Here is a 23,073-nt window from a genome sequence, read left to right on the forward strand (position 1 = left end):
GCTACCACCAATCTCCACTCGACCAGTTCCACAGCGATGAAATTCTGGGGTTCCTCCATGACAGAGCGCACCAGACTTTCTGGAATCCTGGAAGCACGCGTCGAAGACCAGCCAGGGATCAAATTGACAAACTCAAATCCGGCTTCGCAGAACAGAGTCTGCAGATTGGCGACGCACTCACGGGCGGTCATGATACTCTGGGGAATCGTAGTCGCCATGAGATCCTGAGCAGTTCCGACGCCCCACCGGGCGAGGTGAAACTCAGAGATCCAGGCTTCATCTTGATTCTCTAGAGACAAACGCCACTTGAGGTAGTCTCCCGTTGCGTACGCGGCCGCGAAGTACGAGTTGGCATCCGGTTTCGGAGTCGGCCACTCATAAACGACACTTGGCGGCGTCACCTTCCCAGGATTCACCTCTTCCCAGCGTCGAACTTCACGTCGAACGTACAGCACCATGCTCCCGGCGTCCAACGCCGCTGCTCCCGATTCCGGAGCAGGCGCAGCAGATGTCGCTTTCAGGCGTCTTCCTGGGTGCCGCTTGCGAACTTGGCGCTGAAACTCTGGGTTCAGGTGGTGCGAACCCAGAATCCACCTTGGAACTCTAAGTCTTCGCCTCCTCCTTCGCTCGCACGGGCTCCGACTTCACTTCCACAACAGACTCGTCCGAAGATGAGACCAAGTCAATCATCTCCGGGGGCTCAACCGCATTGGTGCCTCCCTCAGACGCCAGAGCACCACCCTCGCGGGTGTGCTCTTCTGGGACTTCAGGAATCCGCGACCCAGAATTCACCTCCGTCGAACCTTGGAACCCAGGGGAAACTTCTTCCTCCTGAGTTTGCGATCCAGCAGCAAGCTGACCTTGGACAGCAGACGCCTCGACGTCCCCACCTTGCACTGCCTCGCTCTCGCGAGCAGCCTTCTTCACCTTCCGAGCGTCGCGGACGACTGTTTCCAGGTCCTTGTGCTCCTCAGGCTCCATACCTTGAACACGACGTGACTGACGTGACGTCTTATCGCGTCCTCCGTCACCGCGTCCACTCTTCTTCGCCCCTCGTCCTCCTGGCATCTTGGTAGCTTGAAGTTGACGGGCACTCAACACTTCTTCAACACTTGATTCCGGTGAAATCCTCGACAATCGAATCCGGGCACGCGCACCAGCTGAGGCGAGGCCGATGAAACCTTTGTCGCCCAGGGGGAGGTTCGTATAGCGCAGCCCAAGACTGTTCCCCAGGGGTAGACCCAGAGAATCGACTTGAGAGTCAACAGCAAGAAGATAGACCCAGAGATTCGCAGCCGCAAAGCTTTAAACCCTGAGAATCACACCGTGGGTACCTTGTGTAATCCCTGTCGGCTCGTTTGTCTTCGACGGAACGGCACTCCACCGGTTGAAAATGTAGCCTCGAAGAAGTGCGGGAGCGCACGTCTACTTCAGAACGCACCTCCACACCAAAAGGTAAACCCAGAGAATCAGATCCCCTGAAACCCAGAATATCACGAATTCAGGGTCCAGGATTTCAGTCAACTCTGGGACTTGGAACTCAGAAGACACCTTACCCAAATGCCCTCCTAGCTCGATAAAACCAACAAATACAGAGTATACAAACACTACAACTAGCCGTCACTTATTCTTTTGGACCCTTGGACGGTGGGTCACACATACACTAGGCTCACTCGAGTCTGAAATTCAGGGGCCTAGCTCCCCTGAGACTCACACAAACGCGCACCACCTCCAATAAAGGAAGAAAATACAATCACTATCAGTTACCTTCCCTTCACACAAGCAGTCAATAGAAAATCCTGGAGGCGACTACCTAGCACCCCAGAATACCCTCTGGAATAATATGAAATGGGCTACCACGAGCACAGCAAGTGACCCAACTAAGATATGGAATAGATGGATCACCCCAGGAAGCTCAAGGCCGTCACTGGTCACCACCTAACTGGATTTGAGTTTGATGGAGCCCACACAGACGGCTGTCCTTCGCCGTTGATGTGCCCTTAGCGTCCCGCGGTCGTAGTCTCGGGTCCTCCGGATTTCCGTCGGCAGGCTTGGCCGAAGTCACTTGCGCAGTACAGGGTAAAAGGACTCTGTTTGGTTTTTATCAGCTACTTCTCTCTCTTTCTCTCTCTCTTCTTCGGGCAAATATCTTCTGTTTACTATGCTTGGGGTCAAATGTCTTGTCTTGAGTATACCTTGGATTCAGCGGTCCATACTTGCGATCGGCTTGCGAATCCATTGTCGCACGGCGTCGGAAGTGCCAATTGTGGGTCCTTAGACTTGGTTTAGTATGGTGCAGGACTCCCTCTCGACTACTCGAAAGTATCCAGTCTGTGCATCCACAACGGTTCTTCAAGGTCACGCATCACTTTGATTGCAGACTGACTTCGAACTGACTCGAATCCCTGAAAACCAGGTGACACTCAGGGTCATCTTCTGAAATCCTGGGAATTCTGAGGAATCTTGGGGAACTGTGGGGATTCTTGGGTGTTGGCTCGGGAAACACTTAAGTTCAGTATAGAGAGTCTGGATTTATGGTCCAAACCCAGAGAATCATCTTTGGTACTCTGGGTCACCTGCACTCAGGGAGGTGAACTCTGGGTCATCGTGCGGCACTCTAGGTTTCAGTGCGGCACTCTGGGTAACAAGTCTGCTGCAGTGCAGACTCGTATGTATCTCCTCAAAGCCACACTTTTAGTGGGTTTAGTGGCCTCCTGCGCATGATCATGGTAGTAGTGGGTTGATTCTCAGGGTAATTTGATCCTCTGGGGCACTCTGAGCCACAGCAAGATGAGGCGCACTCTGGGATACATTCTCCAGAGACACTTTCCGCCAGACTTTAGGCACTCATCGTAAGGGAAAGTCCGCGGCTGGACTGAGTGTTCTCTGAAATTCTGGGCGTGCACTCCCAGGATTCACACTTCCAGCCAGTTGGGCCCATCTGCGGTCAGACGCTGGATTCATCCTGAGAAATCACTTCTCTCCCACAGTCGCCATCCATGTCACACGGGTACAGCCGCGCCGTATCCAAGTCATCCACCAATCAGCATACGATACAAACTCCAGGTCACAGAGGTGACGGCACATCGTCGGCAATTTTCTGGGGACCGCCTCGTGTGATTTGCATCCAACCACCTCAACGCTTTCGGCATCGCGGTCAACACTTCCTCGCGGCCTCTGCGTCTCCTACTGCTCAAGCCTCACATCTGGTAGCACAAGTCGGTCAATTTTCGCCGGGCAAGTGGTCAGAAGAGCTCCAACCGACTCGCCTCGCTACTTCGGCTTCAGTTCGACTACTGCTACAACCTCCGGATTAGGGTTATCGCTTTTCGCTTTAACTGCTTCTCTACGTGCACTCTGACTTAGCGGCATTAACGCTTTTCGCTAGCTGTAAAAGTCTTGCATAGTCGACATTAACGCTTTTCGCTAGTCGATTTTTGCTAAACTAGCCTTACGCTTTTCGCTAACGGTTAGTTATCCGAAGGAGTGTACTAGTTTAACGCTGTTCACTTCACTAGACACCTTCACGCACATAAGCCTAGTATATTGCGGAAACCTTTGTTTCACTTGGCCTTGAATGACCAAGGTGAACAACCAAAAAGGTAAACCAAACCCAAAACCTAGTCTACAAGCAGTAGATCGACTTCGTTTAAAGGGGTTACTCGCAGTAAACCGCTTTGCAAGCTTGACTCACCACTTGCAGGCTCAGGAGGGGAGTTATCGCTCCGAATCAGAGCGTATACTTTATCGAGAAGCTTGCCACATCCTAAGTTTACAAGTAGTGCGTATACGCTCACTACTGTGTTCGACCGTGAACTTAAGGAGAGCTCGCGTCAAAGAGCACTTGAAGAAGCTCAAGAGGAAGAGCTACTTATTCAGGGTTTCAGCCAGAAAACAGCCATTTCCAAGTCCAAGCGCCAACGCTTGAATTAGCGCTAAGTAGCGTTGTTTAAGTGTTAATTTGTGAAGTTTTTGTTCTTTTTCGCATTGTTTTAGAGAAATTACACTTTGGCTCAGCCAATCAGTAGTTACCCTAAACCACAGCACCCGTGTAATTCCGATTGGAGAATCCGCGTAATTTTCAGCGTTTCCTGAATTGTTCGCGTAATTTTCGAGTATCTGGTAAGCTTTGGCGTAAGCTACGGGTATTTTTCCAGTCTATGCCTAAGCGTACTGCTCGTGAGTGGGAAGAAGATCACCAACATCGTCGCATTCTCACCATTGAACAAGCCGTTCAACGCGCTTTCACCATCCGTGCTGCTACCCGTTTGCAGTACGAGGTTACTTGCTTGACGGATCACCTCCGTGAAATTTTCTTTCCGTTTTTCGAGACTCACCTTGACCGTGTCATCGAGTGAGTTTGGACTGTTTCTCTACGAGACCGTTGAAAACTTGAACACCTGTGTCAACCGCATCGACACCGAAGTTCGTGCCTTCGTTGATCGCATCATCAGCATCAAGCGCGCGCGTTTCGAGTAGTTGTTGACAGTGTCGTCGTAGCTCTAGTTCTAGTAGCTAGTAGCTCGCATTCGTAGCGTAACTTTAATCAGCTTTTCGCTCAAGTTACACTATCATGACTTCGTTGAATCCTGGTGGATGGTCTGCTGACCGTCAAACCCAGTCTGTGGTCGAAATGGTGCAGAAGCAACAAGCACTAATCGACGTTTTGACTTCGCAACGCAAGGAAGTCAAAGTTAAGGGCATAAGCCTACCTCGCTTCTATGGAAACATGGGCGACTCGGTTGAGTTGTATTTCGACCAAGTTGTTCACTACTTTGAGGCGAAGAACATTGATTGGCAAGATGAGAATCAGAGTAAGCGCATTATTGCCATGATGACCGCCAATTTCAGGGGAAATGCTGCTGCATGGTGCATGCTTTGCAGGGATTCCATCAGTGACGCCCAAGACTTGATCCAGAAGCTCACGAAGGAATTCGTTCCTCCGGACCTTCAGGAGCGCCTTCGAGATCGATTGTACAGTCTCAAGCAAAAATGTTGTTCTAGCTTAGAGGACTACATCTCTCGATTCCGCGTTGCTATCATGCAAGTCAAGGACATGAGTGAGCTTGACAAGACCACGTACTTCATTCGAGGTCTTGTTAGCCCCACGAAAGAAGAAGTTCAGTATCGTCGTCGCACGACGGTATCTGAGGCTCTCTCAGTTGCACTCGAGTATGACAGATCACACTTTCGTGCTGGTCCGTTTCACAAGAATCGTTGGACACCTCCAAGGACTTTTGGACGTGCCAACTCCTCATCATTCACTCGTGCCAACACGGCTCCACAGCGTCCTGCTGACAATGAACCTGAGCCTATGGAAATCGACACCGGTCATGTGCATAGTCCACGCCGTGACAATTATCGTCGCCCTGTTCAAAGCAACAATCGCAACAGTGGCAACCAGAAGAAGTTTCGGTATTGTAAGAAGCTTGGCCATACGATTGAACAGTGCTTCAAACTTCAAAATCGACAGAAGCATATATCGAACAACAACTATCAGTCTGACACCAAGCGATGTCAGTTCGCTGTTCACACTTTGGCCACAGAGAAGCCAGATTCGGTTGAAGTTGTTGAGATAAATGATCTCAACGCTGCCACAATCCAGTCACTACCAGCTCCGAATGAGTTGATTCGGAAGCCAGGTCTGTGTGAGGGCAAACGTGTCACCATTATGCTAGACACGGGAGCCACATGCAATGTTATTCGTCCTGGATTGGTGGACACTATTCCTGACACATTGATCTCTCAAGTCACCTTGTTTGACGGAAGCACAACGAAGAAACGTGCTGTTCACAAGGGCAAGGTCACGATTGAGATGGATGGCTATCGATTCAGAGACTTAGAGGTCCTGGAGTGGACAATGAGTTCTGAGCACGATGTCATTCTCGGAAAACCCTGGTTTACCAAGTACCAGCCGATTATCGATTGGCGTACTCATCATCTACAGTTCAAACCGCAAGGATTGAAACCAGTGTTGCGCAAAGTTGAAGTATCTGGTGCTGAGCTCAAAGCCAAAGCCAAGCGTCATGACTATGAGGAGATTTACCGCGTCAAAGTTACTCCAGCTCAACTCGTCACGGAGGAACCGCAAGAAATTGTGCCTCTCCTGGATGAGTTTGTTGACGTCTTTCCAGACGCTTTACCCGATGGATTGCCTCCTCATCGACGCGTGGAATTCGAGCTCAACATGAAGTCAGATGCTATGCCAAGCACACGCGCACCTTTCCGGCTCTCGAAGACAGAACAAGAAGCCCTTGATCTGTTTGTCGAGGAAAAGTTGAAGAAAGGTTGGATTGAACTATCCGATTCACCCTGGGTCTCCAACATCTTTGGTATCCCGAAGAAGGACCCTAAATTAGGGAGACAACTCTCTCGAGCTGAGTGGCTACGATCGGGAAACGCCACGTTACCGATTCGTAGGGTGATTGATTATCGTTGGCTCAACTCGCAGACGATCATCGCCAGAATTCCACTCCCGAGAATTGACGAGACATTTGACAAGATGTATGGATGCGTCATCTTCTCAGTCATGGATCTCGCGCAAGGTTACCATCAGATGAGGGTTGCCTTGAAGAGGCGTCAGTACACAGCGTTCCGCACTCATTTTGAGACCTACCAGTGGTGTGTTGCACCAATGGGTCTTGCTGGAATGCCAGGTGTCTGGTCACGTCTGATGCGTGTCCTATTGGGCAAATACGCGTTGATCGTGGTATACTTGGACGACATTTGTGTATTTTCCAAGAACATGAAGGAGCATCTGCAGCATCTCCGCATAGATTTCGAAGTGTTACGCAGGGAAAAGCTGTACTGTCATCGTTCGAAGTGTCATTTTGGGCAAAATCAAGTTCAGTTCCTAGGTCACACCGTGTCGAGCCAAGGTATTGCGGTGGATCCTAAGAACACTGAAGTGATTGCCAATTGGCCAGTTCCCATGAACCAAAAGCAATTACAAAGCTTTTTGGGTCTCGCAGGCTACTACCGTCGCTTCATTTTCAACTACGCGACAATCGCCTTACCGTTTGGATCTCTGGTCAAGAAGGACAACACCTGGAACTGGAATGAAGAGCATGATATCGCCTTCAGCAAGCTGAAAACAGCACTACAATCCGCCCCAGTCCTGGCTTTACCGGATTTCTCTCTTCTGTTCATCGTGACAACCGATGCTTCAGGATATTGCGTGGGTGGAGTGCTTTCGCAAAAGCACAACGAACATGATCATCCGTTAGCTTTCCTCTCCAAGAAGTTGGGTGTGCATGAACAAAATTGGCCTACCCACGAGAAGGAACTCTACGCAATTAAGCCGTCGTTGGAAAAATGGCGTCATTATCTCTATGGTCGTCATTTCGACATCTACACCGACAACAGTGCATGTCAGTGGTTGTTACACCACCCTAAGGTTTCTTCGAAGCTTGCACGCTTCTTGACCTTCTTTGCTCAGTTCGACTTCACACTGCATCACCTGAAAGGGTCGATGAATGTCCTAGCTGATGCACTGTCCCGTCCTCCAATGGACTCAACTCCGAATGCGTTTCCATCACCAGTATTTGCTCCATCTCTAGTCAACACGATTAGCGTCCATGATTGCGAGCCAGACGATGACAAAACGACATCGAGTTTTCGAGTAGTGTGCGATCTACACGCAGTTAACGCTTCGTTGTCGACTCCAGACAGTGAAAGCTCGACTGTTCCAGATTCACAGAGTGTTGTGCGTTCCGCTATCAATACGATCAACTTTCACACGTGTACTCCGCAGTGTGACAGTTTTGTATCACGCTATCGTGCAAGACAGCATCAGAAGGTGAATACGACCAAGGTGTCTTCAGCTCTCTCGCCTGTTGAATTTTCGGGGGAGGCGATGGCTGATGCTTCCGCTGGTCACCTCGCCATACATGATCTTTCCGATGGTTATCTCCACATCCCTGTTCAAGATGCAGAGATCGCCGCATCGGTTGTGCAAATGCAACACGCAAGTTCGCTAGGATGGACTTCGAATCTCAAACAAGAGTTCATCAAAGCCTACCGCACTGATCCCGGATTTCGAGACAAATATCGTTCTCCACATGATCCATACGTACTCAAGGATGGATTGCTTTATGTGCAATTCACGGACGACCAGGAGACCAAAGTGATGAGACTTTGTGTCCCGAGATCGCCGCGCAATCGTCTAAGAACGAAGATTATCGAGCAATTTCATGATTTCAGTATTGCCGCGCACCCAGGAATTCGTCGTACGTACCTCCGTATCAAGCAATGGTACTACTGGGTGTCGCTTCATGAAGACGTTTCCGATTACGTGCAAAGTTGTGAAACCTGCACACGTTGGAAGCACAGCAACGCCAAGAAGAATGGCAAGCTAATTCCGATTCCAATTCCTAAGGAATGTTGGGAAGTCGTCTCCATGGATTTCGTCACTGGATTGCCAGAATCCGACGGCTATGATGCTATCATGACCGTCGTGGACAAGTTGTCCAAGCGTCCAATCTACTGTCCAGTTCACACTACTGATGATGCCGAAGAAATCGCTCATTACTTCTTCGACAATGTCGTTCGGCATCATGGAGTGCCTGCAGTGATCATCAGTGATCGTGATCCCAAATTCACGTCACGTTTTTGGGACTCTCTCACGCAGATCATGGGTGTACAGTTGAATATGACAACGTCATACTGCGCTCAAGCTGACGGCCAAACCGAACGTCAAAACCTGGTACTAGAAGATGCACTCCGTTGCATGGTCTCGTATCATGGTGATGACTGGGCTGCCAAGTTGGGAACGATTGAGTATGCTCACGCTACGCTAGTCAGTGCTTCTACCGGACTTTCGCCATTTGAAGTAGACACAGGACGTAAGGAACGCAATCCCTTCGGAACATTTCCTACGCTGTATACCACAGTTCAAGTACAACAAGGACTGTCTGAGTATGCAAACCGCTTCAAGGATGAACGCGACAAGATTATCGGCAAAGCCAAAGAACACCTACTCAAGGCTCAAGCATCGCAAAAGAAGTACTACGATCAACGTCGTAGCAACGTCCGATTCAAGGAAGGAGATTTGGTTATGCTTGATACACGCCGTATTCCACTCAGGCATGCTGCGAAAGACATTGACGTCAAACGTGCAAAGTTAGTGGCTCGTAAAGTTGGTCCGTTCGTGATCAAGCGCATGATCAGCGACAACGCTGCCCGTCTGACTTTGCCACGCAGTATGAAGTCGTTGAACCCTACTTTCAACGTAGATGTTCTCAGCCATTACGTCTCCAACCCGGACAAGTTTGAGACTCGTGTTCTTCCGAAAGCATCTCGCATCATCACAGATGAAGACACTGGAGAAGACCTCCACATTATCGAGCAACTGCTACGCAAGCGCCAGTTCAACCGCAAGACTGAGTGGCTTGTCAAGTGGCATGGTCTTCTAGACCACGAATATTCGTGGGAACTCGAGAAAGACATCAAACACGTCTCGCACTGGAAAGTTCTCGTCGACGACTTCAAGCGCCGTCAACGTGAAGTCAAACCCGGGAGGATGTAAGGATCGAGACGTGACGAGCACGTCGTCGGCCCGCCCCGTTCAAGTGCAAGACTAGGGCGTAAGCATTAGTCTAGCTTAGGCATCTTCACTCATGACAAGGAAGATACATGCACATGGAGGTCGAGCGGTGACGCTTCTTGTCCTTGGTCTCCTCTTCGGCCCAATCAGGAACTGGGATCTCGATCTCGCGGAGACGCTGGTGAATGGACACTGACACGCGGTACAAAGCGTTGTGGAGGTCCGGTTGCGAAGCCTTAATGAGCTTGATGATGGCCTTCTTCTCCACCGGACGCTCGGTCTTGTTCGTTTTGACCTTCTTTAACAGAGCCTCTAGAATACGATCGGATTTCGCCATCGAGTTGTAGAGGTCCTGCCGAGCCTTGTCCGCCTTGCGTGGGTTGTTAACCGCAAGCCTCAGGAACGAGCCAATCAGCTTCGTTTTCTTGTCCTTGTGGACCTTGGAGTGTGCTCTCGTCATCACCTAGCCCTACCGGGCCAGAAACAGCAAGTCGAAGTTAGTGCTGTGCCGGGCTACCAAGATCAAAAACTGACTAACCGGCTTCGAGACTTATAGTGCTCGACTTAGTTCGGTGCAGTCTTCTTAGAACAGTAGCTACTTGGGCTAATGGGCTGTTACCGGGGCCAGTTGAAAGACAAACTTGCACCACGGCTGCCCACCAGTTCTTTCCCACGTTCAGCGTACAGTAATAGGTTGCCCTACTACAGTACAGATGTCTCCCCAACAGCTGGGTTGGTCACGCTGACGTGACACTTACACCGCAAGCTGGAAATGCCTCCCCTTGAAGTGCCGTGCAGCGGCGAGCCTTCCCCCCGCAAGTGCTACTAGATGTCGTGTTTGGCTCCGGAGTGTAGGTGGTTAAGGTGAAGAGTCCTGGTCGATGGGCCAGGAAGTGTTGAGATCGAAGTGCGGGACACGAGGTGTATTTGCTAATGAATCCTTAGCCTAACATGCATGCCTCGCTGTGCTCCTAGATGAGCACAGCGCGATATTTGCTTATTTCTGTTGTGTCTTTTACCTATGTGTTTGTCCTCGTCTCTTTATGTTGCTTTCATGTATTTCCTACTAAATGCATGTTCACTGTTTCTGATTTCTTTTCTTTTTGACTTAATGCATGTTCGCTGTGACTGCTGACCCTCTCGGATAGCAATCCCATGCGTGTTGAGCCTCTGGTCACGAGCAAACAAGCCCGAGCCTTTGCTCCGCATCGCTCTGACGTGCTTGCTCAGCAGGCCAGAGGTGCTGGGCATGACAATTGATTATAGTTGCGGACGATAAAGACGAGGTGGTCATCTCACATTTCAGATCAGTTTCTGCACCATGATTTGCCACATCGGTAAGGATGCAAATTTAGTACAGAGATTTGTATGGTTAAACCAGCCCTATTCAGTGGGGCACAATTGTGAAAATAGTTGACCAAGCGGCGCACAGCAGCAAAAAAGAGCTTGTTTTGACGATCTTGGCGATTTTCATGTACAGAAATGTGCGTGAATACCGGACGCCTGATATATATATATACATAAGGTCTCCAAGAGTATAAGGTGAATCGGATTGGTTAGGAAAAAGCAGTGTATTGATATGATTTAGCTCGTCAAGAAATTCATGGCGGCCTTGTTAATAAGGCCCGAGTGATACCAGCAATGCTGTATGGTATCTGTGAGGCTTGAGCAGTAGGAGACGCAGAGGCCGCGAGGAAGTGTTGACCGCGACGCCGAAACCGTTGAGGTGGTTGGATGCGAATTTGAAAGTGAGTTTATTTCGAAAAGGCCCTGTGGCTGGCCGTCTGGGCAGTGCCCAAGGCGGTGCTAGAGTAAATCAATCTGATTGGTCAATCCCCTTCAAGTTGAAGTGAATTGACGTGCGTCATACAAACGTCAATGTAGTTGACAGAGATAATGCACTCGCTAGTCATCGACCTCTCACGTGTCATCGACCTCTTCAAAGTCATCGAAGAAGGCCAGGACCTCCCACAACGCATAACTCGGCCCATCTTAGGAAGTAGCGTAGGCTAGCGTTCAAGCGGGTTGTTGGTCCGATTTACGATGTCTTCGCTCACACTGTTAATGTTCCACCACTCCGGCTTGAACTTGTAGATCCAGATTTTCTTGAAGTACTTCTAGAACTTCTTCCAGTTGGACCAGGAGTAACCAATAACCCTCGCTTGGCAGTCGCGCTTGATCATGGATCGGACCTCGTGGGCGCCTCGGAGGGTATATCCATAGGTCGGATAACCGTTGCAGCCCTCCCGCATTGTCAAATCCACTTCATCTTCCGTGATCTTCAACTTCAACATCTTCCGATGGAGCGCTTGCTTGGAGTGAAAAAGGCAGCCAACAATTCGGGATTCTGGAAACTGGTTCTGGACAGACGTGATCATGGCGAACTCGAAGTCACGCACAACATGCGCTGGAAAGATTTTCTGCCTTGCCCCGACGTAAATGTTGTGAAATGGGCGATCGTACACCTGAGCCGTTTTCCCGTCCGTAAGGACGTACCAAATTGGCAAAAAGAGCTCCGAAATCAAATCGTAGAGCATCACAATCTCCAATTGGTAGAATGGAGCAGGCACACAACGATAAGTTGCGTCGATGAAGACCGAACTTTGCCGCTACTTCATACGATCCAAATTGTGTCCGTCATCAGCAGCATCCCCTCTTTTCGGTCGGTAACAGCAGGGGCCGGTCCAGTCGAGGTTCGACGGAAACCAGGTACACAAGCGGGCTCGTGCTCTCCATCCTCCACAGCGCCACGGCCACTCACGTAGAATTTCGCCTTGCAATTTGTTCGGCGGTAGGCGCTGCATCGATAGTGCCTGGTGTCGGTTCGAGGGTTGAAGTGGTATTGGGCGTACGAGTAGCCACCATAATGGATAGTCCCTGATCCAGAATTGGCGACGGCGAGGCCAGTAGAGTGGGCACCATCAGTTGGCGGCGCGACTTCAAGTTGGGTACCATCACTCTCTTCGTGTTCCGAGCCCAAGGATTGGCTGAGCAGTAGGACCGTCTCGGTGTCGCTGAGCTCGGATCCATCGGCCAGGAGCGAGTTGGACATCGATTCGTCGGATATGTAGCCTGAGGCCATGGCGCGTGGGCGTCGTGGGGGCCGGAAGGGGGGATTAGTGCTTAGAACTTAAAAGATTTCAAAATGAATGTTACGATATGGTTGGAGCAACCACTACAATTGACGACATAGCACCCGCGATGAGACAACAAACTCTGCGGTTAATTGTGTCACTGACGAGATAGCGATGCTCGACACTGCGGTCTTACAAACTAGCAGCCTAACAATAGTGTACCATACACATGCCAACAGCCTAACACGCACGCCACTAACTAAGAAATACAATATGAAAACTTCAATCAAAACACAATTGACCAACAAATATGTAACAACGCCAGAGCTTCAACCACACACAAAAGTTTCCAACAAATACACAACAACTTCAAACTTCAACCGCACACGACGACAATCGAATACAAATATTTAGCAAGTACACAGCACTCATGCAATTACACAACACTAAATTTACACAACATCCTCAACATATATATAATATTTTTAAAAAATGCCCAATCTCTTGCATTTATTATTAATCGTGTAACCTCTTGGGGGTAATAATTTTTGACCCAAAGTTGACCAAAAAACCGTGTAGACCTCCGTTGTTCCTTTTTTGACCAAAAAAGCGTTAAAAAGCGTTGACCCAAATTTGACCTGCGCAGCGATTGACCCATAAAAAAGGTTATTCCCTTGAAGTCTCTTGGCTCATGAGCATACAACAACTCTGGGTCCATGCGGACCACAGCCGATTTATTGGACGGTGGGGCGACATGCTTCAGCAGCTCGTCCAGCCCCACCGCCGGCGTGATGGACGCTTGGAGCAACTTGGCGAAATCTGTGTCTCGGTCGCGTCTATCTACTGCTTGTATACTAGGCGAGGGTTTCAATCGTGATTTTTAGGGTTTTGCTGTTCGCATTGGTCATTCAAGGCCAAGTCAAAACAAAGTTTTACGTAATATATTAGGCTTGCGTGCGGGAAGGTGACTAGTGAAGCGACAGGCGCAAAGCTAACGAGGGTAATCGACTAGCGAAAGCGTTAATGTCTATTATGCAACACATTATGGCTAGCGAAAAGCCTTTATGCCGCTTAGTTTAATTGCATCTAGAATAGCAGTAAAGTGAAATAGGTAACCATAACCCTGAGGTTATAGCAGCAGAGCCGAACGTAGGAAGTCGAGTCGGTCGATGTAGATCTTATGACCACTTGCCCGGCGAAAATGGACCAACAAGTGCTACCAGATGTGAGGCTTGGGGGCTTTTAGAGGTCCATAGAGGCCTTGAGGAAGATGAGCCGCGATGGACGCAAATTGCAAAGTGAGTGACATTAGTGGGTTAAGCCCCGGTTGTCTCAGCAGTAAGGCGGTGCTATATTAAATGAATCGGGCCAACCAATTAAAGCTGAAGTGGATTGACATGCACCATACAATACGACAAGCAGAGGCAATCAGAGGCAATGTATGACTTGTGCATGTCTCGTTACTTGTCTCCTTTTCGTTGTCTAAACATGAGTGAAGGTGGCTAAGCGAGGGATATGCTCTCGAATAATTTCTAATCACGCTTTCCTATGGCGTTGTCGTATGCGCCTGTTCTATCGCACTATTTTAGCGCACGCGGTACACCGCTTGGTCGACTCGAGGTGTAGGTGTAGCACGCAACAACCGTCCGCCATCTTAAAGCTACAGTGGTTGTATTATTTAAGTGACTACGCGGTAGACCCTTAATCTTAATGTAACAGGCCGTTCTGGGTCGTACTGCGCGAACCTGCCATGGTGCGCTCAAATATCTACTACCGGGACAAATCTATCACCTGTCCATTCGGCTGCTAGTTGTTAAAGCATACGTATCTTGTGATATGTTTTTTTTACTTAGACTACTGGTGCATCAATATTAACTTTCTTTTTAAAAATGCTTTAGAAGACACAAAGAATGGTTTTAGCTGGGAGCGCTGCATTTTGGTGTTACTTATGAGTTATGTTGCTTCTTGCTCAGGCGTTGACATTGTCGGCGGCCTCCGGTAGCACGCAGACATGGGTCCGACAATGCACTCAAGGCACCTGCGCGAGGGACACGACTTTGGCTTCTCGTCAGGCCCGTGGAATGTTTCCCACAGAAAGAGGTACTTGTAGCACGCATACTTCAAGCGGGTAAGTGTGTGACCCATGTCAAGCGGCGGTATGTTCAGCTGAACCGCGGACGTTTTGCATTTCACGCGTTCGATCGAGAATGTGTAGAGAGCCACAACATGTTTAGCCGATTAAAAATTCTTCACCTGGTCAATCAGAGTGTGTTATGGTATCAAATCCAGCCTATCGTGACCGGCGTTACCTGATGGCTCGCCCACTCAACCCATTCAGCTGAGTTACCCACCGAGGCTTCAAACCACCATGTCATGTTGATGGGTTGGTTTTGCATACCTTACTGCGGAGGTCCGCGAGCGCGTGCCGGGTTCAATTTGGGAGCAAGATGTTTGCATTCAGGCTCAATAATGTAGAATTGGAGCAGCCAATATAAATCATGACGTGACTCCAATGCTACACTCGGCAGCTGCAGTCGAGGTTTCCTCAGGCGTCCGAGGCACCAAAAAGATACCACCGTTGATTTCCTCAGTAACATCTATGCACCAAAACCGGAATTAGGTTAGCATGATTACTAGACTTGTGGCCGGTCCAGTTTTTTGGTGCGCTGTATCAATGATGACGGCGCCTATGATCCGCTAAGATTTTTTTTAGACGATACAGTTAATGTTCCCGTTGATTTGACCGACCAACTTCCAACTTTATGGCTTGGTTCTTGCTGTGGCAATTTCACTCTCCACAGATGCACGTAAGCCACAGATCTCATCCATACTCTACCGTCCGCACATCGTTAGCGGTTATATACTCCGTATCGACTACAAGCACTTAAACATAGATCGTACGGAATGCCCCCCCCCGGAACTGTATGTTTGGACGACACGAGTGATCGATAAAGCGCGCAATCCCCCTAAAGTTTGCCTGTTCTAGCTCTTATTCGGGTCTATTACTATAATCCGTAACACCCGCTCCGTTAAGGTCCATCCTTCATACTATGAGCGTCTATCCAACTTTAAAGGGGCGAGTGCTACGGATTTATAGTATAAACTACACGTGGGTAGTGTATATGCATGATGTCGTCTTTATGTCTTGTGCGCAGTTCTTGTCCTTGGTGCACGCTGTCGAGTTGAGGTTGGGTTCTCCACCTCACCACTTGAAAACTTGCGTCACTCTGATGGTTTTACACGCCCGTCTTCTCCTTCTGTTCCAGCCTTGCGCGTAGGATCTGCTCATCGGGTTACGAAGCCTGGAGTTAAGCCGCTTATTGTGGGTGCGAATGTCGGGTTGACAGCCTGTCAGCTCTAGCTTCGTCTTGAATTCGCCTATTGTCAAGCTGCTACTGCAACTGCTACTGAGCGCCGGTGCGCCGTCCGGTCCTTATCCGTCGGCCTGTTGTCTTGGGTCCCTACGAGTATCGAGTTGTGTGTGTATGTGGGGGGATCGGCTTGTCGCACTCGGTCGCCATCTGAGTGGCGGCTTGCCAGTCCGTCGACGACAGAAGGGTCAGCTGGACTCGTTTCTGGCGCGACCATGACATCCCGCTGCCAATCGTTGCTAACTGCGGTGACATCTAGACTTTACTACACTCTCTGCCGCTATGCGATTTGCGCCTGGTGGACTAGTCTTCACCGATGTCAAGGATAGTGTGGCTGATCCTGTTCGGTTCATCAAACCGTCAATCAGAAAACCTTTTTTTCATCCTCCCACCGGCTAATTTCCAAATTAGCGGGGATACATTGCTTTGCCGACAGCTGCATTGCTTTTCTGATGGATTATGTCAGTCAGACATTTGAAATGGTGTTTCCATGCATTGCATATATTTTCGGTTCAGGTCTTGTAGGGTTAACGGTTCGGTGCTGTACCGAAACAATTAGGAGGGCTGCATCGACGCCAGTTTCTGTCACTGTAACTTAGCGTAATTTATAACATGTCTGACCTTTAAAGTTCGGAGCAGATTCGGAGCAGGTTGATCACAATTGAAGTACAGAAGTCGCTATCAGATATTTTCACCTAAGTGTTACTTGTGCTGAAACTTACCGTGCGAGGTTGGTGGGGCATGCCATAAACCAATTCGCCATGCCACGCAAGCCTCGACGCCGCTTCCTCAACAACAACGACGACAGCGACGCGCACATGAACGTTCTCGCGCGTTGCCTGAAAGGCCGAGAGCGCGCTCGAGATCGGCTAATTGCTCGTCCTCGATACATCGACGAGGAAATTGAAGTGATGGAGTAATACATGTATCAGCTTTCCCACTACGGCATTGAGCGCGATCCAGCACCGACACCTCCACCAAAACAAGAGTCGCCTGAGAGGCGTTCTCCGCCGAGTTCGTAGACACCTACGGTGCCCGCAAAGAGACATGTTCGATTCCGAAAAAGACCCTTCCAAATCGGATTGTCTGAAAAAGCATTTACAAGAATTCAGATAACTTTACATTTCCGTTCTGCTTCGAGCGTATGGGGAACAATGCAATGTATTTACTCGATAGCTTAGAATGTCAGCCTGGCCCTCAAGAATTGTGGGCAACCCCAAAGAGCAGGCATAGCATTCGAGGCTAACCGAGTGATGCATTGTGAGCTGATCCGGTGACCATACGCTTGGCAATCACAGCGACGGAGTCTTCACAAAGGCGAGTATATCGCTTGAAAGCATCAGATGCCCATCGACCGTGTAGCTGAATGGTGGTTGTTTCTATGCCGGCGCGATGCATGTGTGTGGCACCTCCGGCTCGTAGAGAATGAGTGCCGATAGAACGTGGGTCGATGCCCACTTGATGAGCCACCTTGCGCAAACTTGTGATGATACGTTCAGCCGAGATGACACCGGGTACGCCCTTGCGGTTCTGGTACATTGTAGCGGGGAAGTGATCGGGCAAATTTCCGCGTGCTTTTCGTATACAGAGTGCTCCTAAAACCGGGCAAATCTGGAGGTCTCCGGATGACAGTAATGAACGCGTTATCGGCGGTCCAGTCTGGGTCGTCTTCAACCCGTGAGTTTAATCGATACTGAGGCTGCCGAAGCCGGTTCGCCAGTCGGCCGCCCATCATGACCAAATAGGTGTATATCGCCATGACGTAAAATAAACCACTTGAAGTACGTGCCATCTGCGACTATCTCGGATTTCCGAAGTAGAAAAAAGAAGGCTAGACACAGTGTCCCCCATAATGCTTGATACGCTGGGGAATTGAGATCGGGAGCAGAGATAGAGTGACCGGTGCTTTGCGCTGCTCCGGAGTGTCCAATCGACGAAGACCCTTGAGGAGCATGCATACTTGTGGATGGCCGACAGGAACCGCAAGCGCACGTGCCTTGAAAAAGTGATTGATTCCATGAAGTGTATTTGCAATGGTACCGCTCTTCGGCTGCCGTCCATTGCGCCCGGAACGTGTGCACGAAAGAATAAAATCCGAGACAATGACCGCTTGCTGATCGGTATTAACCCTCGTTAGCCAGATTGGAAAGCCAAATTGCTTGCACCATTGTTCCCATCGACCGAAGGCCCGTTTGTACTTGTCGTGGGTGGGATCAGCAACGGAGTGCTCGCGCAGATACATCGCCAGTGTGCTGTCATCGTGGATGCGGATTTGGGGGGATTGTCCTGTATCCAACCAGCAACAAGATTAGTGAATAAGTCCGACTTGACCTTCGATACGGAAGCACGGGAACCAGCGTCGGCGTGAATATTTGCGATACCAGGTATGTGATAGGCCGAAAATCGGATTCGGTGTTCAACTTCCCACCAACTTAAAAGACGAATCAGATCTTGAGCAAGCGGATTTGGCGATGATAGTTTTTGTTGCCACGACACTGCTGACATGTTATCCACACGAAAGTGAACGTGAACCAGCTCTGCGTCAGATTTTCCACTCCAATGTGTGGCCCAAACCGATGCCGCAAACGCGCACGTCAAAAGTTCCCGATAGTTTATGTCGAAACAAGTAGACGAGTCTCGGTGAAACAACGCAATCTGCTCCAGTTCATGTTCATTGTACTGGTAGCAGAAATATCGCTCGCGAGTGACGTCTAGAGCACAGCAGCCATACTCAGCAGCATCGACTTCTACCGTGAAATAGGGTGCTGGTTCTCCATGAAAATATTGCATTGGCACGTGGTTTAGTACTGGTTGTTGGAGAATTGACCACCACCACAAAAGATCCTGCCGCATGCTGTCGGTCACGTGAACTTTTGTATACCGCAGCAGCTTTCTTTCAGGTTGGCGAAGCCGCTGCAGGAAAGGCCTAGCGGGGCGTAGACAAGTTGAAATATGCCGAAGAGAGCCCAGCAACGAACGGAATTCTGATATCGATACAGATGACTTGTGGTAAGTTGTCCAGACAAGATTCCGTGCTTTTCTGAGTTTCTCCGGGGGGATTGAGACAGTAGAGGCCGATGCATCGAAAATGAGGCCAAGCACTTTTAATCGGTGGTGCCACCCTGAGAACTTGGCTTCGTTGATAGATTCAGCGCCCATTATGTCGATCATAGCCAGTCGCAACGCATGCTCAATCCCCAAGCAATTCATCTCGTTGACTACGGCCACGCATACGTGGTCGTCGACCCAGTGGTAGCCAAAATTGCTGTTGCCCGTAGTGATTGAGGTAGTCCGGTGTAGATGGGTGATGATGGCTCCACCGAAAGTTTCGTAGCAACTTGGCGAACCGGTCCAACCGAACGGACAACAGAGGTCGATAATAAGCAAGTTCAGCTCAGGGATCATGCCGGCAAAAAGGTATATGGACTTGCAGTGAATTCCAACGTGACGGAACGCGGATGCCACATCCCCAGTCAGAATTTTGGAAGGATGGCTCTCGAGACGGCGACGGCGTAAAATTTCATGCGCAATTGCTGCACATGACTCGTAGGCTGGTTTGGGAAGTGCGGTTCGGTCCGTGTGGTCATTGACGGACAGGCCTGGTGGAAATGCTAAGTCATGTATCGTTCTACCGTGCACACTTGGGTCCTTTCCAGATTTGGCGACGATGCCAAACGGGCTGATCTGAATGTACGGCCAGATTTCCAAAATATCAGCATCCAGCAGGAGCACACGACCAGCGTCTTGTTCAGCTCGAAGGTTGCCCAACAGAATTGGTAGACTTTGTAACGCGGAGCCATGGTTTGCCGGACGTCGTGTTTGGTCGGGCATGGGTCGCGACAGCTTCACTTCAACTCCATTTTCAGCGTAGTCCAGTAGGCGTTCGAGTTGATCGTAAGAAGCACAAGACTCCTTAATTACAGCAGGTACGATTGACTTGTTGGGACGATAATCATCCAGAGTCTGGCACCGGTAGGGCTCGACAAACTCGTGAAGTTGAGGTTGAGGCTTTCGTATAAACGCCGAGAGGGTCGATTTAGATGACGTATCGATGATCGCAGGTAATGATGATTCTGATGGCACTGGCAGCGATAAGCCCACTTTGTTCAGAGCGTTGTTGAGATTTTGTCGACGAATCTCGGTCCATGTCTTCGCTCGTTGTAGAGATAAACTCCACATTTTGGCTGTGTGGGATTCCCAGCGTTGGCTTGTGGAAGATGATGAAAACGTTACCGGGGAATTGATACGCGATGAATTCGATCTCACTGCCGCGTGATTCGTCCATAATGAAGGCGGCTCAGCACAATCATGACAAGATGCCATCAAAGCTGCACTGTGAGCCTGATGCCGTGTCCTGGATGCGGCGGAACATTCGTGATTGTTGTCCTGGATGCGGCGGAACAATCGTGATTGTTGGGTAGAGAGACCGCCCCGCCCTCCGGAAGTTGGGTGATTGGGAAATCAGGGCTTCGTTCACCCGGGTGTAGTAGCACCTTAGGAGCTGAACGAGGTAGTAACCCGGGAGTGTTTGGTCCGTTGGATGCTGCCGAAAGGTTTATAGATGTATTCATAATTGCAGCATCTACGTTTCCCAGAGGCCCCCACGGACGAGAGGGCCTTGGGCAGCTTCACTTATTAGTAGGGACTGCTGGTTTAGGAGCAAAGTATGTCTTGATATACTCTACCAGAGCGTCCGGAAGTGGTGTTTACCACGAGTGAAGCCTTTTACCGTTGCCACACGACTTGCCCTTGACATAATATCCATGACCGGAGAAAACCCGGAGGCAGGGCTCCTTCCCATTGACCCGAGGAACAAGTGCCGCGATGTCTGGAGGAAAACCTCGTAGCCGTTCGTAACTGGTTTGATCTCGAGGACGCTGTCGTGGGGCTGACTTGAAGTTCGCCCTTGGCGATACCTGGTGGTCTGTCGTGCTTGCCGCCGTGGTTTGGTGCGCTGGCGTCGACGTGAGCAGTGAGGAGGGTAGTAGCACCCATTCGGTCGAGTTGTAATCCATTCTTTGAACTTCTGCGCGGAAATTAGCCCACCATGACGGACTATCGCTGCGAAGGTGGTTGAGCGCCCGGGACAAAAACATATCGACGGTGTGAAGTGTCAGCATCACACGCGGTAAAGTCGCACGTTCATCATGCTGAGCGTTGTTGGCGACAAAATCGCGGAGCCGATTCACCATTTCGTTAATAAAATCGAAGCAGTAGCGCCTGGTAAAGACCCCCAGACCTTCAATTCCCAAAAGAAGATGAGCATACGTGAGTGGTTGTTGGCCAGGTTCCAATCGTTTGATCACAGGAAGCATTGCATGTCCACTGAAGTCTGCAAGAAGCCGACGCTGTTTCACTTTGGCAGCGTAGTTGGATGCACAGGACTGTTCAAAATGAAGGATGCACGCGCCATCGCGTCTAATTTGGCCGCTGGCCAAAGCCATGAGGATCGCCTCTGACTTGTCGAACTGGATCGCTTCGTCCGTGCTTACCGTATGAAGTAGTGAACAAGGGTAAGCGTACGTACTGTTGGTCATACCGGGAAACATTCTGTGCGCCGCTGTCACGTGCATTGGCGGCGGGTTGTATTCCGACTTGGCTTTCTTGGTCCATGCCCCGAAGTCCGCGCTAGTAATCGTTCTGATCGGTGCTGGTGGAAGTTGGCCGTCATGGTCAGGGAGTACGACTCGCTCCTGGACCGGGCCATGAGGGGCGGAAATATGGCCCAACGCTGGCGAAGTAGACACCGCCGTGCCTGACTTTAGCGCGGTTAACTCGGCACGTAACAACGCCACTTCGGACACTAATTCCGTTATGGTCGCAGGCGCTGTGGGTGTTGGGGGCGCTCCAATGGCTGAAGTGCCACTGGTCTTGATCTCAGTGCCGCTATATCAGCCCGCATGGTGCCTAACTCTTGAGCCAGCGCTGATAGTTCAGACGGAGGTACATGCGTTGAATGGCTTGCACTCGATAGTAGCTCGCGCAATCAAAATCGCGGCGTGCGTCCATATTAGATCGCACGTAATCCGTCTCGGTCGAGTCGTTTTCTGTATAGCCCGTGGGGGCAACTCGCTGTTGTGTACGGGATGGTTGGACTGGAAGTTCGCTCAGTTCCTGCAGGACCGGCTCCGTACCCCCGCTGGGTAAATCGTTTCCGGAGCTGCCTTGCACCGCTGCGCTAGCCTCGCTACGAGCACTTGGCCCTGGATCAGTCGCCTGTCTGGTTGAACGCGCAGATCGGCGAGTAGTGGCTGATGTCGATACTCGAGTTGTAGCCTCCGGCTTCTTCGACTTTGATGACATCTTACCAGCCCGTGTCCGTGTTGTCGTAGCCGGACGCTTCGTCGACTTGTTGGTAGAACGCTTCGGAGGCGCCATAGCGCTGATCAGCGGGCACGACAGAAGTGGGGGGGGCGGGGGGGGCGGAAGGTGGTAGCTCGGCTCGGAGAGAGATCAGAACTGGTGGGGAGTTGCACTGGCGCGCTCGGAAACCACCGTTCCTGATCTCTCTTCCGTTCTATCTATAACTACAGATTTAGGAACCAAACATTTCCCAATTTTATCTTACTGGATACTTCTCCGGCCCGCTTCAAAATGACAGTTGAGGTTTTTCTGAGATCGTAATTAATCGAACGATTGACCGGATTGGGTAAAGATAAAGAAAGGTGCTGTCCACTAATTAACGGCATCATGCAGGCTAACTCGCTCGAGACCAGCTCTCACTTACCTTTCCTTCCCTCGCCCACCAACGATCGACAAGCACCAAAATGCCTAGAGCCACCGGTCAAGCTGACATTCCGCCCGCAACCCGCCTGCGCGTCGTGCTCTTCCTTGCGGAGCGGAGCGTTCGCGGGACGCTTCTCCGCGGAGCTATTCTCACTGCAATGACTGCGTTTGGGGTCAGCCGCAACAGTGTGAAGAACCTTTGGCGCAATCGACACGATGTCGGGACCTTGGCGGCTCCGAGGCGGATGGTGGCTCCGCGCGGACGACGGCTGACGCCCAAGGCGGTGGCACAGCTGGTACAAGCTGTACTGCTGTGTCAACGCCAGACACAGCGGGCACTCGCTGTAGCGAGCGGCAT

General features: G+C 50.3%; 6 protein-coding genes across 6 annotated transcripts; 2 read left to right on the top strand and 4 right to left on the bottom strand.

Annotated features, from left to right (window-relative positions):
- Nucleotides 1-4,729: 4,729 nt before the first annotated feature.
- On the top strand, nucleotides 4,730-5,188 carry PHYSODRAFT_410181 (hypothetical protein; the record flags this gene model as incomplete). Its single annotated transcript, XM_009530425.1, has 1 exon — nucleotides 4,730-5,188. A coding segment is annotated over one exon (459 nt), but the record flags the coding sequence as incomplete, so codon positions are not given.
- A 4,423-nt stretch (nucleotides 5,189-9,611) lies between these two features.
- PHYSODRAFT_250181 (hypothetical protein) lies at nucleotides 9,612-10,004 on the bottom strand (the record flags this gene model as incomplete). The annotated part of the gene is made up of 1 exon (XM_009530426.1): nucleotides 9,612-10,004. One exon carries the CDS (start codon nucleotides 10,002-10,004, stop codon nucleotides 9,612-9,614), a length of 393 nt encoding a protein of 130 aa, XP_009528721.1.
- A 1,460-nt stretch (nucleotides 10,005-11,464) lies between these two features.
- On the bottom strand, nucleotides 11,465-12,626 carry PHYSODRAFT_333256 (hypothetical protein; the record flags this gene model as incomplete). Its single annotated transcript, XM_009530427.1, has 5 exons — nucleotides 11,465-11,509; nucleotides 11,587-11,661; nucleotides 11,737-11,928; nucleotides 12,010-12,087; nucleotides 12,165-12,626. The coding sequence occupies 5 exons, from the start codon at nucleotides 12,624-12,626 to the stop codon at nucleotides 11,465-11,467; spliced, it is 852 nt and encodes a 283-aa protein (XP_009528722.1).
- A 4,124-nt stretch (nucleotides 12,627-16,750) lies between these two features.
- On the top strand, nucleotides 16,751-16,986 carry PHYSODRAFT_333257 (hypothetical protein; the record flags this gene model as incomplete). Its single annotated transcript, XM_009530428.1, has 2 exons — nucleotides 16,751-16,905; nucleotides 16,977-16,986. 2 exons carry the CDS (start codon nucleotides 16,751-16,753, stop codon nucleotides 16,984-16,986), a joined length of 165 nt encoding a protein of 54 aa, XP_009528723.1.
- A 2,318-nt stretch (nucleotides 16,987-19,304) lies between these two features.
- Nucleotides 19,305-19,820, bottom strand: PHYSODRAFT_508204 (hypothetical protein; the record flags this gene model as incomplete). The annotated part of the gene is made up of 1 exon (XM_009530429.1): nucleotides 19,305-19,820. A coding segment is annotated over one exon (516 nt), but the record flags the coding sequence as incomplete, so codon positions are not given.
- A 491-nt stretch (nucleotides 19,821-20,311) lies between these two features.
- On the bottom strand, nucleotides 20,312-21,538 carry PHYSODRAFT_301716 (hypothetical protein; the record flags this gene model as incomplete). Its single annotated transcript, XM_009530430.1, has 2 exons — nucleotides 20,312-20,532; nucleotides 20,719-21,538. The coding sequence occupies 2 exons, from the start codon at nucleotides 21,536-21,538 to the stop codon at nucleotides 20,312-20,314; spliced, it is 1,041 nt and encodes a 346-aa protein (XP_009528725.1).
- Nucleotides 21,539-23,073: the final 1,535 nt, after the last annotated feature.

The sequence above is a fragment of the Phytophthora sojae genome, assembly GCF_000149755.1.
Source record: "Phytophthora sojae unplaced genomic scaffold PHYSOscaffold_5, whole genome shotgun sequence".
NCBI classification, from domain to species: Eukaryota; Oomycota; class Peronosporomycetes; order Peronosporales; family Peronosporaceae; genus Phytophthora; species Phytophthora sojae.